Source organism: Arvicanthis niloticus, chromosome 6 (genome assembly GCF_011762505.2).
Source record: "Arvicanthis niloticus isolate mArvNil1 chromosome 6, mArvNil1.pat.X, whole genome shotgun sequence".
Taxonomy (NCBI): Eukaryota; Metazoa; Chordata; class Mammalia; order Rodentia; family Muridae; genus Arvicanthis; species Arvicanthis niloticus.
The window spans coordinates 90,657,543-90,675,851 of NC_047663.1; the positions used below are offsets into that span (position 1 = coordinate 90,657,543).

Sequence of the window (18,309 nt, forward strand, 5' to 3'; positions counted from 1 at the left end):
CCTGAACCCTTGCTTCCTCCTGGAAGTGCTGTAACCCCCAAAGAAGCCTTCTACTACCACTGACCCTGAAACTTCCTAGTGCCATACGGCCCTGGGTTGGTCGGCAAGGAAATGCGGATTCGCATGGTGAGGCATGTTGGTTTCGGAGGGTGGGGCCAGCTGTGAACCAATGGCCACGCCTGAAGCAATGAGAGGCGACTGCTTCAGCCAATCGGCTGTAAGCGCGATGCGGGCCTCCAAGCCTCCTCCTCATTGGGGCGGGAGGGAGGGGTGGAGCGTGGTTCCACGATAGGCTGTAGAAACATGATTGGCGTCGGAGGCGCCCAACTGGCTTAGGCGGGTCAGGGTATCTGCGCGGGACCAAGCGGGAACCGCCGCGCGGCGGCTGTGGAAGCGCGGGGCGGCGGCCGACATGTTCCAGGGCGCGGATGGCCAACCTGGCGAGTTGGGCTCCAGGTGCGCGTACCGGTGCTGGGGCCCGGGTGGGCGCGTAGCCGCAGCCACGTGGCGGGCGGGAGACCCTGCAGATTCGGTGGGTGTGGCGCGGAGCTCCCCTGAGGGTACTGAGCGCGCTCTCCCTCAGGGTCTCGCAGGAAGGCTAGTAGGTTAGAGCGGAGTGGAGACCGGGCGGCGGGATTAGGACACGTGGCTTTCCTGAAGCGCTTGCTCAGGAGAGACGCTAAGCCGGGCGCTACGAGCTGTTTGCCGCTTCCTGAGCCCTTCCCGTGTCCAGTTGGGTTGGTCACGACGACCTTTGTGGCTGAGTGGCGGCATCATTCTCAGACCCAACTCAGGACCAGGTGTTTGTTGGATGCACTTCTTACTGGTCCTCCCTGGCCGGGGACCTTCCCAACACAGTTTCATCTGGACTTTCTGTCTAATCTGCTTTGAGTTGATAAAATGAAACTAGTGTTCGAATTGACTTCACGAGCTTCAAAAGTTAGTTGTGGAATAAGGCTTTTTTTTAGGAAAAGGAGGAAATCTCCATTTGATACCAGGGTGGGTGGGGGGAAGGGGAGCTGCCTTAATTGGATGATGAATCGCAATTGGAAGCCTCATCTGGACCATATTAGATAGAAATCGTGCTTTGAATGATGGCAACTTACCTAGGTTGGGAGAAGGTTATTTGAGGATTTTCAATAGCAGCACCTGGTCAGACTGATTCCTCCAAAGCCGCACCTTGATTTTGCCTAGGCATTTCAGTGGTTACACCAAACATCCCAATATAGATAGATTTCTACAGCAAGTTTTTAAGTCAGGAATTACCTTCAGGGATGATGAATCTAAGATAAAAAGAAACGTGTTTAACTTGTTGAAAGTCACATAAGGAGTCTGGATTAAAACCCAATCAAAGGATCTAGGGGACAGACTACACCCTTAAAGGGCTCTGAAAAACACAAGGAGAGCCTCTTTACCTTATACTCGGGTCAGGCCTGACTCCCCAGATTAGAATCTATAAATTCTGGCCGTGGAGTCCCTAGTGACCATGGCTACAAAGCAGAAAGGTTGGTAAAGGTAGGGATTTGAGTCCATGTAAGCTACGTAGCAAGTTGAAGACAGCATGGAGAAGAGAGCAAAGTAATCTCTCTTTAGTCACGTGTTTTATCCAGATCAGAATCTAAAACAATGTTGGCCAAGAATTAAAACTAAACTCTGATCCTAATTACTATATAATGTGACTCAAAAACGAAAAGTTCCTTATGGGGTTCTCCTTACCCTTACCTCTCTGAGTGACACAGTGTCTTTACTGTGTAACCCAACTTGGCCTTGAACTCTAAATTCTGCCTCAGTCTCCCATGTGCTGGGGTTTACAGGCCTGTACCATCATACTTTGTGAAGAAACCAGCTTTCATTCACATCATTACTGTTTGGTATTGGTCTCAACCACAGGAAAGAGACCATCATCACCAATCCTATTGAATTCTGGGAATCTGTTGGTCGCTCTAGGTGATTCATGTTCACTCTCTGCTTGTAGATCCATGAAGCCCCCTGGAGGAGAATCGAGTGATCTTTTTGGAAGTCCAGAAGAATGTATTCCTTCAAGCAAGCCTAACAGGATGGCATCTAATATTTTTGGACCAACTGAAGAACCTAAAAACATACCCAAGAGGACAAATCCTCCAGGTGTGGACTTTATACTTCTCAGATTCCTTGGCCTTAAACTCTAATGTTCTTTTTAAAATACTGCTTGACAAGCTTCTGTTGCTGTGCTGAAACACCAGGACCAAAGCCAGTTGGGGAGGAAAGGGTTTACTTTATTTGGCTTACACTCCCAGATCACTGAAGGAAGTGAGGACAGGACTTCAGGCCAGGGCAGGAGTTGATGCAGAGACCATGGAAGAGCTTACTGGCTTGCTCCCCATGACTTACCTTCTTATAGAACACAGGACCACCTGCCCAGGGGTGTCCCCACCCACGATGGGCACGGACCTCTCATGTCAATCACTAGTTAATAAAATGCCCTAAAGGCTTGCCTGCCGCTCTGTCTTAAGAGGCGAGTTCCCTCCTGTCATATGACTATAGCTTATGTCAAAATGACATGAAATAGTTCTGGGTTGTTTTGGGTTTTGAGACAAGGTTTTCTCACTCTGTAGACCAAGCTAGCCTGGAACTCACAGAGATCTGCCTGCCTCTGACTTTCAAGTGTTGGAATTAAAGACGGGTGCTGCTGTGCCCAGCTGGTTCAGGGTTTTTGTTTGCCTTTTGTTATTTAAAAGCAGTCCTCTTTGTAACCCAGACTGTGAACTGAGCCTTCCTGCTTGTCTCCCAAGGGCTGGGACTGCAAGTGTGGAGCACACGCCTCACTTTGCTGTCTGTATATAGATCCTTTTAGATAACCTTCTGTAGTGCCTTGTTCTTTGTTGTCAACAGCATCTGTAAAAGGAGAGAGAAGGCTTTCCTTGGCTGTCACTTTCTCTCCTAAAGACACTGTATCTACTTAGCGGATATTTGCTGAGTGCAGTTGCTGAGACTGCCTGCCAGGTGAGGGGTTTCTGGTCTCAGAGCCCCTAGTCTGAAATTTTGTATAAATTGTGCATTCAAACATTTTTCTTAGGAAGAGTATTTTTAGTATGATTTCAGTGGGGTTGAAATTCTGGAGCGTTCACCTCTGTATAGTTCTCTGTCATTCCCTGATGTTACCAGGGAAAGTTTTTGTAAAGTCTTTACTTGCTCTTGGTGTTAGATGTATGTTAGACCTCAAGAGGCTGCAGAAGATTATGGAGTTTGGGGCCAACCTGGGCGACATAGTGCGACACTGTCTCAAAAAAAGAAGGCAGCAAAGCACCTTAGGTGATAAACTATCCTCTGGGCCTTTCTCTTGTCTATATCCATTTTAAAAGCTAAATTTGTTCTATCTTTGTAAGCCTGGAGGGGCTACATATGGAGTCCATATGCTGGAAAAGGACTAAGACCTGCTCTCTGCCTTATGTCAATTAATGGTAAAGACTTTTTTTTTTTTTTTAATAAAATACAAATGAACAAAAGCTGGATTTTGCCAGGCAGTGGTCCTGCACACCTTTTAAGCCCCACACCAGGGAGGCAGAACCAGATAGATCTCTGTGAGTTCGAGGCCAGCCTGTTCTACATAGTGAATTCCAGGACAACCAGGCTACACAAAGAAACCCTGTCTCGAAAAGCCACAAAAGGTGGCTTTTGTTTGTTCTGTTAGGTTCAGGGTCTGTCGGAGTTGCATTTAGTGTCTGTGAGCCATCTTGGCCTTTTTCCACAGAGTTGTCTGTAGGCCTGCCCCAGTGGCAAGCCAGGTTCCTTGGAAAGCATGGTGTACTACTGTATCCGTTCCCCGAGGCACTCTTAATGCCAGTGGGATCATCTAGCCCATTCTGTGCATGATCATAAATGGAGTGACCGCCATCTTGTTGCAGTGACCAGATTCTGCAGCCCCTATTAGGGGCCCCTTGGAAAATAGTCTCTGAGGACACAAAGGCACATCCTCTTCTACACCCATTCCAAGGGCTTGGGTGCCCTGGTGCTGTGCTCTGTCTTTGGAACTTAGTCCTACAGCACTCACACTTTTGGGAGCTTGGTAAGAAGTGTGCAGAGGCAGAGCAGAGATAATTTAACAGTGTGAGATCATAAAACTTTGCCGGATTGCCTGCCCTTTGATGTCTCATTCATTAGTTTCCATGTTCCTTGTTTCTTATATATTATTTGCCTGACAACATTGATCTTTGTTGATAGCTTAGTAGTTCCAGAAAGTGTGTTTACACTTTGCATATATTTTTCATTTCATCCTTACTACAACCCTAAAAGGTAAATGGTTCCTTTCTTATAGCAGCAGAAACTAAAACCCAGGGAATTTTCTGGCCTGAGTGAACCCCACAGCTAGTCATTGGCAGAATTGGCCTTTGGATCTAGTTTTTCTGTTGATACACGGAGGCAAAAGGATCAGGAGATGTAAGCCAACCTGGTGTATATGAGACCCTGTTTCAGAAAGCAAACAAACTGACCAGAATATATCCATTGAGAGAAACTTCTGAAAGGATAATTGCTAGATCATTGGGTACATGAATTTAAAATACTGACACTTTGAGTCTAAAGAGGTTTCCACTGTTATCCATGTTTGTGCGTGATTCTGTCAATATAGTGTTTAATAATATAGTGTCTAATCTATTGTGTGTGTATGCAGAACCCAGAAGGTGTCCAATCCCTTGGAATAGAACATTTGTACAGGCATTTGGGTGGGTTCTGGGAACCAAACCAAGCCCCTTGCAAGAGCAGTAATAACCCTTAACCTCTTATAATTTGGCTTCTAAAAACTTATTTTGAAATTAGTTTTCCTTAGTAAGCTATTAGACATGCCATGTGGCTGCTCCTTTAGAGAGGAAGTAGGAAGCAGAACTCTTGTTCAAGATAGGGCAAAATAATAAGACTTACTTGGGAAGTAACAAGTTCTAGTTTCAAGAAAATTGGGGATCTTGGTGACCAGAGAGAAAGGGATATGTAGAAGTTTCTGGAGAGGCCCTGCTTACTCTACAACTCTTCATGATATGCCCTGAGAACTTTCCAGTGCTCTGTTTCACTTTTTTTTTTTAATGAGCAGTGTCTGACCAAAAACTTGTAATTGTTCCCCGCCTCCTCCCTTTGGCTGTGTTCAACTCAGTATCTAGATAGCTGATCATTCTCCCACTGAGCCACAACCCTGAACCCCAAACCCTTGAGGTTTATTGTTTGGTTTTCAAAGTTTCACCTTGACTTCTGCCTCTGTGCTCAATGTGGGGACTGATTCCCAGGAGGTCTAGGCTGAGGTTCAGAGAGTTCTAATTCCTAAGTCTTTACAAAGGTGCAGCTCTTAATATCCCTAAAAGTTTTAATTCTCCCTTAAAAGATAGGCCTCACCTAATCCACTTTTATGCACAATTACAAACCTCCCAGGACAGGTGTATTTTTGTGTTTACTTTATTGGGTCCTTATATCACTCCACCTTTTCCACCCCAGTCCCTTCCAGCACCAGGTAGGAGAGACAGAACGTTAGTGGGGAAGGGGGCTTAGAGCTCTGTAATGCTTCCTGCTAATGAGGGACAGTGAGTTCCAGGGGGCAAATCTAATCTGATCTTTCTCTTGTGAGGATATCTCTAACTTCTTGTCTCTTTTCTCTGGACCATTTGACAAACCAGCAGGAACATGTCTTCTTGGGGGGGTTGTGCCTCTACCCCCTCCACTCCTACCCCCATTTGCTCTGGCATTTATTTCTTCTCAAGTTCCCAGATTTAAACTATCTGCAGCTGACAAAAGATCACACCCTTCCCAGAGCATGCAGGAAGCAAATACTCTGTTGTTGTGGACAATCTCTAGCAGCCCCATATCCCATAACTGGGATTTTAAGACACCATAATTCTCACTATGTTTTCCCCTTCCTGTTTTATGCCAATAATTGTATGTTTTTGTGAGAAATAATAAACAGACATCAATGAACTAAGTGTTGTTCAAGTCAGTGACCAAAGATTTTCTTTTTTCTTTCTTTGTATAAACTGGCGACTCTACTACTCTCTTCTGAAAAGGCTTATGCTTTTTGCTGCTTCTCCTCAAGCTAGGTCTTTAAAGCCGCTTCCTAAGGGCAAGATATTACCTTTTATGTCCCTCTTGGACCTGCACTCACTCAACCAATGGCACCTTTTACCACCCAGTCTTCAACCCACCCCTACCTCCAGCCTTCTTTTAGAAAAACTTGCAGGTGGAAAGTGCTTGTTCCCTTCTCTGGCAGCAAGTACTATATTTCTCACAGTTTAATGCACCTGCTACTTTGAACTCTGAATGAGGCTTTTATAGCCTTACAATTTCTTTTTAAATGGCTGAATTCACAATTAAAGCAACAGGCATTTTGATATCTAAAGCTTTTGGCTAACAAGTAGTAGTCTTGTAACCTCAGGTCACCCATTCAGGGGCTCAGTTTGCTTAAGAATAACTGTTTTTCTCAAAACAAGGGGGCTATTTTTCTCTAACCTTGTTGCCTCTGGCCCTCAGGGGCTGTGGGGACTAGAAACCCAAAGTTCTGCCAGGGTAGCTCACATTGAGGAGACATCCAACCTGGCTTATTTATGCTAATTCCCAACAGACTAGTAAGGTATAGAACTCACATATACTGTTTTCCTTGAGTATTTCTTTGAGTAAAAAATCTGATGGTAGAAGAATATTCTTCCCTGGAGAGTGTGTGATACTTTGTATATGCTTGGCCCAGGGAATCCCACTATTAGAGGGTGTGGCCTTGTTGGAGTAGGTGTGTCACTGTGGGTGTGGGCTTTAAGACTCTCTTCCTAGCAGCCTGGAAGACAGTATTCTGCTAGCAGCCTTCAGATGGAGATGAAGAACTAACTCTCAGCTCCTCCTGTACCACACCTGCATAGATGCTGTCATGTTCCCACCTTGATCATAATGGACTGAACCTCTAAACCTGTAAGCCAGCCCCAATTAAATGTTGTCCTTGTGAGACTTGCCTTGGTCATGGTGTCTGTTCACAGCAGTAAAACCCTGAGACAGAATGTATTCGTCTTTCAGGTAGGCGGTGATGCTCATGAGAAGATGAAGAAAGTGCTCATAAATAAATGCTGCCGTAGAAGGCGGAAGTCAGGAATAGGTAGAGGAACATTCTGGAACTTGGATGATACCAGTTCTGTACCAAGTAACAACTAATGCTGAGAATGAATCAGAAGGGTAGTTTTCAGACCTAATGAGAAAGGAAACACAGCCGCTTGCTTCAGAGCCTGCCCCCCCACCCCCTTTTCTCTCTCTCTCTCTCAGCTTTGGCATTTATTCCCTCTCCAGAGTCCCCAGAATTAAACTGTCTGCCCCTGGCAAAGATCATGCCCCTCCAAGAGCACACACAAGACAAATAATCTGTTTCTGTGGGCAATCTAAAGCAGCCCCATATCCAACATCTGGGATTAAAGAAGAAACATGTTCACATAACATAACTGCAATCTTTAAGACACCACAATTAGGGCTGGAGAGATGGCTCAGCAGTCCTGAGTTCAATTCCCAGCAACCACATGGTGCCTCACAACCATCTGTAATGGGATCCAACGCCCTCTTCTGGTGAGTCTGAAGACAGCTACGGTATACTCATATTCATTTAAAAAAAAAGACATTACAATTCTCACTACAGCCTAGCAGCTACACTCCTGATCCCCACAAGCCACTGTCTTCCAGAAAGGTGCTCTTCTCCAGCCACAGGGTCCTGGAGGGCCTTTTATTAGGTGTACTAGCTAGCAAAAAAAAAAAAAAAAAGATTCCTTGAAAAAGACTTTTTGGCACTCTGGCTTTTCATTCTGATTGTTGTCCAGAGTTCTGTGGTGACAACATGATCATGAGAGCTAAGGATAAGGAGTAACTGGTGATTATTTGAGGGGACACAAAAAAGAACATGGACTGGTCCTTTAGTGATATGGTGTTGTTTGACTTTCCCCAGGGAGAGATGTAAACAGACTTCTAGTTACCCTCTAGTCACCCTAGGTAGCCCATCAGCAGCCAACCAAATAAATAGTCCATCTAGGTCCAGCTTGGTAAGCCACTAAGTTTATTGCAGGTTATAGGAACATCAGTGAAGGGTAGCTTAGGAGCACAGGAAACTCTATAAACACCCGCATCACTGAAAAGCCATGTGTCAGCATAGATGTTAGCCTCCTAAAGGTAACATAGATTTCATTCCATTAGGTATAATGCTCTGGGGGAGGTGGGTGCTTGACACCTGCTGAGTGAAGACAGCGTTTGGAATTTCATACCTTTTTGCCTCACATAGGCATAACGGCATCATGTCCAGACCCGGGGCCATAAGATCTGCTTGAGATGGACATTTCTATCAGAGCTTAGTAAACTCACGGTGGACAGCAAGGAGCATGTCTCTTTACTGTTGGCATCTATTCGTTATTAGGCCTTCTGGCCAGAAAGAGGTCAGAGTGACTAACCTTATTTTCTAGATCATAGGTCCACCATGAATAGCAGTTAACGAAAACCTTTAATTATTTGCTTTTGTTCAGCATTAAGGGAGCTCTGGGGAAAGGTGGTGTCCTATTCCTTTCCCTTTTAGAATCCCCATCCAGGTCAGCTTGGCTATACATGTGAACGCTGTAGCAGACCAGATGAAGGATTGGCTGGGATGTAAGGCTTCAGGGACTTGGAGCAATTGTCCCAATCTGTTGCCCTGGAACTTTGGAAGGCATTAAGTCTTCCATGAGAGATCATCTCTCAGGGTAATAGTGATGGCACAGCATCAGATGGGACTCAGATGTTCCCTCTTCTGTGATTGTTCCTGCAGGAGGCAAAGGAAGTGGGATCTTCGATGAATCAACTCCTGTGAAAACTCGACAACGTCTGAATCCACCCGGTGGGAAGACCAGTGACATATTTGGGTCCCCAGTCACTGCCACTGCACCTCTGGCACACCCCAACAAGCCCAAGGTATGGACTGCAATCATATAGCCAGACAGGAGAGAAAAGCAAAAGTTCTGTCAAGTTCACTTTTCAAAAAGTTCCAAAGCAGGTGTGATACAGTATTACGAAGAGAAAGCAAGACCGCGTTGCTTTTCCTAGGTATGGTCATTTATTGGTTAGAGTCACCCAGGAAACAGGTTTCAATCAACCTTATGACTAAAGACCTGGGGAAAGGAGTTGTGTTACCTCTCTACACAGCAGCCACCAGCACCTCTCTGTACTACTCTGTTTTGTGTACCTGAGGTCTCCTGACTAAGCACACAGCATAAGAGGTTGACCCTTCTTGATTTTTGTTTTGAAAAGAAAGATGATGGATCTCTGTTTCATATAGTTCTGCAGATTTAACCTGGGCTTTGTGTAACCTGAATTATACATTTATTTTAGCTTGCTCATCTAAAAGACACACAATCCAGGTATTTTATGTACTAGTTGTAAGCCTAGAATGGGCAGGTTTTAAAGCAACTTATAGAACTTATATCCCAGCCATACTTACCGTTTGTCCTGCCCACATTTATTTTCTCTCACAGCTGTTCTCTCCTTTTTTGGTCTCTTCTCTTCTCCCTGGTCTTTCTCTACCTTACCAGCAAGGTAACTAAACACTCGCCAGCAAGGCTGCCTAACGTCATTTAGTGTGTGTGAGAGGGTATCCTGGGGCAGTGGTGACCAGATCTTTGAGGGCCAATAAATAATAATTTTAGACCTTTAGAGAATGCCAGAAAAACAACTCATTAAATTTGCTGGAAAAAAGGAAAAGTGTTTAACCAAGCTGGGCATGGTGGCATGTAACTCTAATCTTATCCCACCACTCAGCAGACAGAAGCAGGTGGATCTCAGTGAGTTCCAGGCCAGTAAGTTCCAGGATAGCTAGAGCCACTTATTGATATCCTGTCTGAACACACCCCTTCCTCCTCACCCAAAACAACAATAACAACAAAAAAACTGTTTGGGTGTTTTTGTTGTTGTTGAGTTTTTTGTTTGTTTGTTTGTTTGTTGTTGTTGTTTTGGGTTTTTTGGTTTTTTGAGATAGAGTTTCTCTGTATAAGCCCTGGCTGTCCTGGAACTCACTCTGTAGATCAGGCTGGCCTCGAACTCAGAAATCCACCTGCCTCTTCGTCCCAAGTGCTGGGATTAAAGGAGTACGCCACCACTGCCCAGCTTTTTTTTATTATTCTTTTTTTTTTTTTTTTTTTTTTTTTTACTGCTTAATCAGCATTTTTTGCATGAAGTGCAGAGAGAATACCTATGAAAGAAAAGTCCCCTTTACAAAAGTACTATAGGGTACCAGCAAGATGGGTCCATTGATTAAACTGCTTCCTGCTCCCAGGCCTAAGACTTGAGTCTGGTACTCAAAAACTATCTTCTGATTCAGCATGCACTTCATGGCAGCATAAAAATAGGTTTCCTCTGGAGTTGAGCACAGTGCAGTTTACTTCTATGGAAGCTACTTGGGAAGACCGGGTGCAGCAGAACAGTGACTTGGAGGCCAGCTGAGAGGCATAGTGAGGTCACAGCTGGAAGAAGGAATCCCAGCTTTGAAGCACTGCAGGAATAATAATAGGATGTCAGCATTTGTAAACCTGGCCATGAAGGGGTGGACTTCGATGATACTTACTGTCTGCTAACAGAACAAAGAGCCAGCCTGTACATACAGCTTCCTAACAGAAGTCCATCAGAGACCATCTCAGGTCAGTTCTCCCAAAATCAAACCTAATTAGGCTCAAAACTACATTTTTCTAAAGGCAAGTTTTCTCTTGTTGGCACGGTGATACACACCTTTAATCCCAGCATTTGAGAGGAAAGCTCAGGCAGGTCTCTGAGGTCAAGCCCTGGTGTACATAGTGAGAGTCTGACTCAAAAGAGAAGCAGGTCGTCCTCTTAATAGCCCAGGCTGACTTCAAACTCTTGGCATCCTGCATAAGTGCTAAGTTTGCGGGGGTGAGCCACCATATCTTCGTGAAACGTATTTTTTATTATTGATTTATTGATTTTTGCGTTATTCCAGGGACATATGGTCTAAGGGCCTCTTGCGTTCTAGGCATATGCTCTACCCACTGAACCACATCCCATCCTTACACTTTTCCTTAGGAGAAAAGTTGTCCATATACATGCATACATACTGTAGTATGTATCAGAGCTTCTTGTTTGACAGTGCAACATTTGATTATGTGGCCAAAGTGGTTTGTTCATTTTTCTGCTTTGAACCACACTGCTGTGCTCTCAAAACAAGATATTCTGATATATACTACAATGTAGATGAAGCTATGAAACATGTTAGTGGGTTTTTTGAGGAAATAATTTTTATAATTTAGAGCTTGTTGTGGCTACTTTTTTGAAAGCTACATCTTAGGCTATTTTTGAAAAAATAGAATGACTGGGATTTTTGAGAGGCTGCCAGTAAGCTACCATCACTGTTGCAGTGCAGTGAGTCCCATGGGCTTAGTCACAGGTCTCTATTTGCAGTGCTGGGAATCAAATCCAGAGAGGCTGGTGCGTGCTAGAGAAGCACTTGGTTATTGAGCAGTTTGTTTAGTAGCCTACTAGTTAAAAATTGTATATTTTTAGTTATGTGTAGGTGTGTCAGCATGTATGTATGTATGTATGTATGTATGTATGTCAGTGAGTTCAGGTACCCTCAGAGGTATCATGTTCCCTTGGAGCAGGAGTTACAGACAACTGTATCTAGAAAACGGTCTCTGCTCCTACGGAAGAGCAGCAAGAGTGTTAACCACTGAGCTATCTCCAGCCTGCCATGAACATTTAAAAGGTTAAAAATAAAATAGACTATAGTGGGGGCCTGTAACCCCAGCTGAAGTTCAATGCCTGCCTACCTACAGAATGAGTTCAAGCCCAGACTTTGGAAAATTTAATGAGACCCCCAACTCAGAAAGTGAAAATAAGACTGAGGACGTGGCCCTGTGGTGAGTAGAATACTTCCCTAGCAGGGTCTAGGATTAAGCCTTAGATGACCAGAGAGACACAATTAAAAATAAACCAGCCAGCCGGGCAGTGGTGGCGCACGCCTTTAGTCCCAGCACTTGGGAGACAGAGGCAGGCTGATTTCTGAGTTTGAGGCCAGCCTGGTCTACAGAGTGAGTTCCAGGACAGCCAGGGCTACACAGAGAAACCCTGTCTCGAAAAACCAAAAATGAATGAATGAATGAATGAATGAATGAACGAAGAAACAAACCAGCCACTCATCCCTAAATTTCCATTGTCTACCTGAGTGAGCACTAACCTGGTGGCTTATCTTGCTGCAGGATCATGTTTTGCTGTGTGAAGGCGAAGACTCTAAGTCTGACCTGAAAGGTAAACTTATTCCCTGCCCCTTCCATATCCCAGAGAAAGAGCTTGTGCATGCTGTAGCATTGCTCTGCCTGCCAAGACGACTGACTGACACAGCATAAGAGGGCAGCTCGATGGTTTGTGTTCAGAGACAGCTATGGACATGAGCACGGCTCTTGCTAGTCATACCGTTAGGCTTCCGTTTCTTCTAGAAGAGTGCAGCTCAGCCTTCCTGCTGCTGAGACTCTTCACACACAGTTCCTCGTGCTTTGGTGACCCCAACCATAAAATTATTTTCATTGCTACTTCATAACTCTAATTTTGCTACTGTTATGATTCATAATGTAAATATGTGTGTTTTCTAATGGTCTTAGGTGACTTCCCTCGTCAGGGGTGTGTTAGGATTTTATTGCTGTGAGCAGACACCATGATTAAGGCAACTCTTATATACAGCATTTAATTGGGCTGACTTACAGGTTCCGAGGTTGAGTCCATTATCATCATGGCAGCATCCAGGCAGCCATGGTACTGGTGGAACTAAGAGTTCTATGTCTTCATCTGAAGGCCGCTAGCAGAATACTGGCTTCAAGATGTACGGGCTGAGGGTCTCGAAGCCCACATCTACAGTGATACTCCAGCTCCAACAGGGCCACATCTTCCAATAGTGCCACTGACTGGACTGAGCACATACAAACCATAACAAGGGATTTGGACACAGGTTGAGAACAACAATTCTAGAAGCTCCTTTGTGCTGTTTGAAGAGCAGGGATCCAAAGAGCTTCAGGAGCTTGAGAACAGTCAGGAGCAAGTGGACTTCTGAACTCACTAGCTATGCTGGGACACAGGCTTTCAGTCAGTGCAGCTTGCTTCATAGTCTAGTTGACTGTGTACTGCCTGTCATGGACTTTTGTTGTTTTTATCCCACAGCTGCAACAAACTCCACAGCCAGAGGAGAGCCGGGCGAGAAAGGAAGCTCAGAAGTGGAGCATGTGAAGATACCAGAGCCCACACCCACACCTGACAGTCATGAGCCCAGACTGGGGCCAAGACCTCGCTCCCACAACAAAGTCCTGAACCCACCAGGAGGCAAATCCAGCATCTCCTTCTATTGAGAGGCTCCTGCTCTGCCTGTAACTAGATCAGACAAAGAGATAGGGTATTGAATGTTAGTGTTTCCTGTAACCCAAATGAGTTGGGGTGGGAGAGGGTTTGTCATGCGTGTGGGGTTGACTGCTCCTAGTCATTGGAAGAGCTACGCAGAGGACTGTGCCTTCTAAACTGCCGAGATATATACATTGTGGGGATAAACTGGGATGTTCTGGTCCCTCCTCTAATTGCTCCTCTTTGTGAAACAGATCTATAAAGTTATGGGGAAGGCAGAAGAGGTGGAGCCCATTAACAGAAGGATGCCAGGGTCAACCTCTTATGCTGTGTGCTTAGTCAGGAGACCTCAGGTACACAAAACAGAGTAGTACAGAGAGGTGCTGGTGGCTGCTGTGTAGAGAGGTAACACAACTCCTTTCCCCAGGTCTTTAGTCATAAGGTTGAAACCTGTTTCCTGGGTGACTCTAACCAATAAATGACCATACCTAGGAAAAGCAACGCGGTCTTGCTTTCTCTTCGTAATACTGTATCACACCTGCTTTGGAACTTTTTGAAAAGTGAACTTGACAGAACTTTTGCTTTTCTCTCCTGTCTGGCTATATGACTGCAGTCCATACCTTGGGCTTGTTGGGGTGTGCCAGAGGTGCAGTGGCAGTGACTGGGGACCCAAATAAGGCATTCAGACGTTGTTGAGTTTTCACAGGAGTTGATTCATCGAAGATCCCACTTCCTTTGCCTCCTGCAGGAACAATCACAGAAGAGGGAACATCTGAGTCCCATCTGATGCTGTGCCATCACTATTACCCTGAGAGATGATCTCTCATGGAAGACTTAATGCCTTCCAAAGTTCCAGGGCAACAGATTGGGACAATTGCTCCAAGTCCCTGAAGCCTTACATCCCAGCCAATCCTTCATCTGGTCTGCTACAGCGTTCACATGTATAGCCAAGCTGACCTGGATGGGGATTCTAAAAGGGAAAGGAATAGGACACCACCTTTCCCCAGAGCTCCCTTAATGCTGAACAAAAGCAAATAATTAAAGGTTTTCGTTAACTGCTATTCATGGTGGACCTATGATCTAGAAAATAAGGTTAGTCACTCTGACCTCTTTCTGGCCAGAAGGCCTAATAACGAATAGATGCCAACAGTAAAGAGACATGCTCCTTGCTGTCCACCGTGAGTTTACTAAGCTCTGATAGAAATGTCCATCTCAAGCAGATCTTATGGCCCCGGGTCTGGACATGATGCCGTTATGCCTATGTGAGGCAAAAAGGTATGAAATTCCAAACGCTGTCTTCACTCAGCAGGTGTCAAGCACCCACCTCCCCCAGAGCATTATACCTAATGGAATGAAATCTATGTTACCTTTAGGAGGCTAACATCTATGCTGACACATGGCTTTTCAGTGATGCGGGTGTTTATAGAGTTTCCTGTGCTCCTAAGCTACCCTTCACTGATGTTCCTATAACCTGCAATAAACTTAGTGGCTTACCAAGCTGGACCTAGATGGACTATTTATTTGGTTGGCTGCTGATGGGCTACCTAGGGTGACTAGAGGGTAACTAGAAGTCTGTTTACATCTCTCCCTGGGGAAAGTCAAACAACACCATATCACTAAAGGACCAGTCCATGTTCTTTTTTGTGTCCCCTCAAATAATCACCAGTTACTCCTTATCCTTAGCTCTCATGATCATGTTGTCATCACAGAACTCTGGACAACAATCAGAATGAAAAGCCAGAGTGCCAAAGTCTTTTCAAGGAATCTTTTTTTTTTTTTTTTTTTTTTTTTTTTGCTAGCTAGTACATCTAACAAAAGGCCCTCCAGGACCCTGTGGCTGGAGAAGAGCACCTTTCTGGAAGACAGTGGCTTGTGGGGATCAGGAGTGTAGCTGCTAGGCTGTAGTGAGAATTGTAATGTCTTTTTTTTTAAATGAATATGAGTATACCGTAGCTGTCTTCAGACTCACCAGAAGAGGGCGTTGGATCCCATTACAGATGGTTGTGAGGCACCATGTGGTTGCTGGGAATTGAACTCAGGACTGCTGAGCCATCTCTCCAGCCCTAATTGTGGTGTCTTAAAGATTGCAGTTATGTTATGTGAACATGTTTCTTCTTTAATCCCAGATGTTGGATATGGGGCTGCTTTAGATTGCCCACAGAAACAGATTATTTGTCTTGTGTGTGCTCTTGGAGGGGCATGATCTTTGCCAGGGGCAGACAGTTTAATTCTGGGGACTCTGGAGAGGGAATAAATGCCAAAGCTGAGAGAGAGAGAGAGAGAGAGAGAGAGAGAGAGAGAGAGAGAGAGAGAGAGAGAGAGAGAGAGAGAGAGAGAGAAAAGGGGGTGGGGGGGCAGGCTCTGAAGCAAGCGCCTGTGTTTCCTTTCTCATCAGGTCTGAAAACTACCCTTCTGATTCATTCTCAGCATTAGTTGTGTTACTTGGTAATCCTGTAGTCACACTCACACTTCCCAAAAACTTACTGAGGACATTTCTGGCACCTGCTATGAAGCATGTCCATGGAACATGTTCCATGGCACCTGCTATGTAGGCACTAGAAGCCCTTTTTGCAGAGCACGCCACAGGGGAGACAAGGAACCCTGCCCACAAGGATTGAACAAGAGAGACATCTGGCTGGCAGAAGTTATATCACTTTGGAGTCCACTACCTCTGCTGTCAAATGACAGTTGTGATCTTATTGCCAAAACACTTAGTATCCTGGCCTAAGGAGTACGTACTGTTTATGAGTAAGGTCAAGAAGTCTAAAGCTATCGAACAGGTGGTGGCGCAGTCCGTAAGGCGTCTGCCTGCAGAGGGTGTGGGTCCTTCTGCGCTGGCTCTCTGACCTACATGTTCGAATCTCGCTCGCTCCCCTATCTCGTGGGGGGAAAAAAAGTTTTGATAGGGGTCCCCTACACTTTAAAAAAATTTTTAGCCGGGCGGTAGTGGCACACGACTTTAATCCCAGCACTTGGGAGGCAGAGGCAGGCGGATTTCTGAGTTCGTTCGAGGCCAGCCTGGTCTACAGAGTGAGTTCCAGGATAGCCAAGGCTAACAGAGAAACTCTGTCTCCAGAAAAACCAAAAAAAAAAAAAAAAAAAAGTCTAAAGGTTTCTAAAGGCCGCTTGGCAGCTCTTGTGCTTTGGTGTACATAAGTATTGAAGCAGGGCATGGGTATTTATAAGATTCTGACACTAAAACCACCTTGCCATACATAAAGCGTTGGGTAAATAATTCTACCCAACTTCAATGTCCTCGCAACTACAGGAACAAAGCAAGGCAGAACAGGAATCCACCCAATACCTGGACATATATGGCCCTGCAGAGGCCAGAGACCTTATGTACAGAAGAACCATGAAGAGGGAGAACCCCTCACATGCAGAACTAAGGCCTAGCTTAAGGCTGATTAGACAAACTAAAGGAACAAGGCACATGCATATCTGGCAAGTCAGGAACCAAGTCAACTGTAGAGGAAGACAGGCTGCCACCTTGGACCTGGCATTCTACCCAGTCTGTTGAGGGGTCTGACTATGGCCGTGTCAACCACAGAGTTTCCCTCTTAACTGCCCTGTATCCTGAAGCCAAGTAACATGTCTTACATGTATGTCATTCTGTAACAACTCAAATGGTTTGTGGTTCAGTCATTATAAGAATGTCATTTGGAATTCAGAGCATTTTTTCACATTTAAGAAAACATCATAAATGATGTTTGCTTTATTTAGGCCAGACACTAACTACTTTAGCTTATAAGGAAATAATACAATGATAGAGATAAACCTTTTATAACTGCTCTTAAGTTAAAAAAAAAAAAAAAACCACAGATGGCTTAGAGTTAAGAGCACTAACTTCTCTTCCAGAGGTCCTGAGTTCAATTCCCAACAACCACATGGTGGCTCACAACCATCTGTAATGAGATCTGATGTCCTCTTCTGGTGTGTCTGAAGAGATTGACAGTGTACTCACATACATAAATAAATAAATCTCAAATGCCTGTGGCTATGGAGGGACTATCCATCTTACACTTTAGGGCCTTTTAATGAGACAAAGTATTCTAATAAAGCTTCCAACATCTAGGATCAGATAAACTATAGCATTCAGTAAGTACCTGTTATGTCATTTTATTAGAATCCAATCATTTTGTTAAAATTCAATCTGTGGAGCTGTAGAGATTACTTGATACTTTCACAAAGCAATGGAAGTCAGTTCAAAGCATCCAGGAAGGGTAGCTCACAACCACCTGCAACTCCAGCTCCAGTGTATCTGATGGCTTTTATTGGATGGGTATCTGCATTCATATACACATATCTACTACATAGGCATAACTTTAAAAATAATTTTTTGGGGAATGGACAGATGGCTCAGTGGTTAAGAGCACTGACTGCTCTTCTAAAGGTCCTGAGTTCAATTCCCAGCAACCATATGGTGGCTCACAATCATCCACAATGTGATTCGAGGCCCTCTTCTGGTGTGTGAAGACAACTACAGTATACTCATTCATAAAATAAATCTTAAAATATATATAATTTTTTAAAGTTAGATATTGGCTCATGCCTTTAATCTCAGCACTTGGGAGGCAGAGGCACATGGATTTCTGAGTTTGAGGTCAGCCTGGTCTACCGAGCAAGTTCCAGGACACATGACTACACAGAGAAACCCTGTCTCATTGGGGGGAGGGGGTGTACCATTTTTTTAATTCACTTTGCCTTGATTAGTTCCAAATGACAATCCTGCCCTTGGTTATGTTAATAACAAAGGTTGACTAGAACTCGTGGTGCATATCTTTGATGCTAGTACTTGGGAGGCAGACATCTTTCTTTTAGTTCAAGGCCAGACTAGTCCACATAGTTCTGGGACAGTCAGATCTATGTAAAGAGACCTTATCTAAAAAATGTTCAAGTCAGTTGGTCTGTCCTTGTGTTGGTGGGACATGCCCCCACTGTGGTGTACTAGCTTAAAGAATTTACAGGGATGGGGTATGG

At 44.7% G+C, this 18,309-nt stretch overlaps 1 protein-coding gene across 2 annotated transcripts; it reads left to right on the top strand.

Annotated features, from left to right (window-relative positions):
* The first annotated feature begins 326 nt into the window (after window positions 1–326).
* Window positions 327–14,826, top strand: Jpt2 (Jupiter microtubule associated homolog 2). 2 transcript variants are annotated; one of them, XM_034507044.2, is made up of 5 exons: window positions 327–456; window positions 1,976–2,124; window positions 8,771–8,913; window positions 12,204–12,252; window positions 13,156–14,826. In XM_034507044.2, the coding sequence occupies exons 1-5, from the start codon at window positions 413–415 to the stop codon at window positions 13,338–13,340; spliced, it is 570 nt and encodes a 189-aa protein (XP_034362935.1). In that variant the 5' UTR covers window positions 327–412; the 3' UTR covers window positions 13,341–14,826. The 2 variants fall into 2 exon arrangements, with proteins under 2 accessions (XP_034362935.1, XP_076793286.1); XM_076937171.1 differs by having other exon boundaries at window positions 399–532.
* Window positions 14,827–18,309: the final 3,483 nt, after the last annotated feature.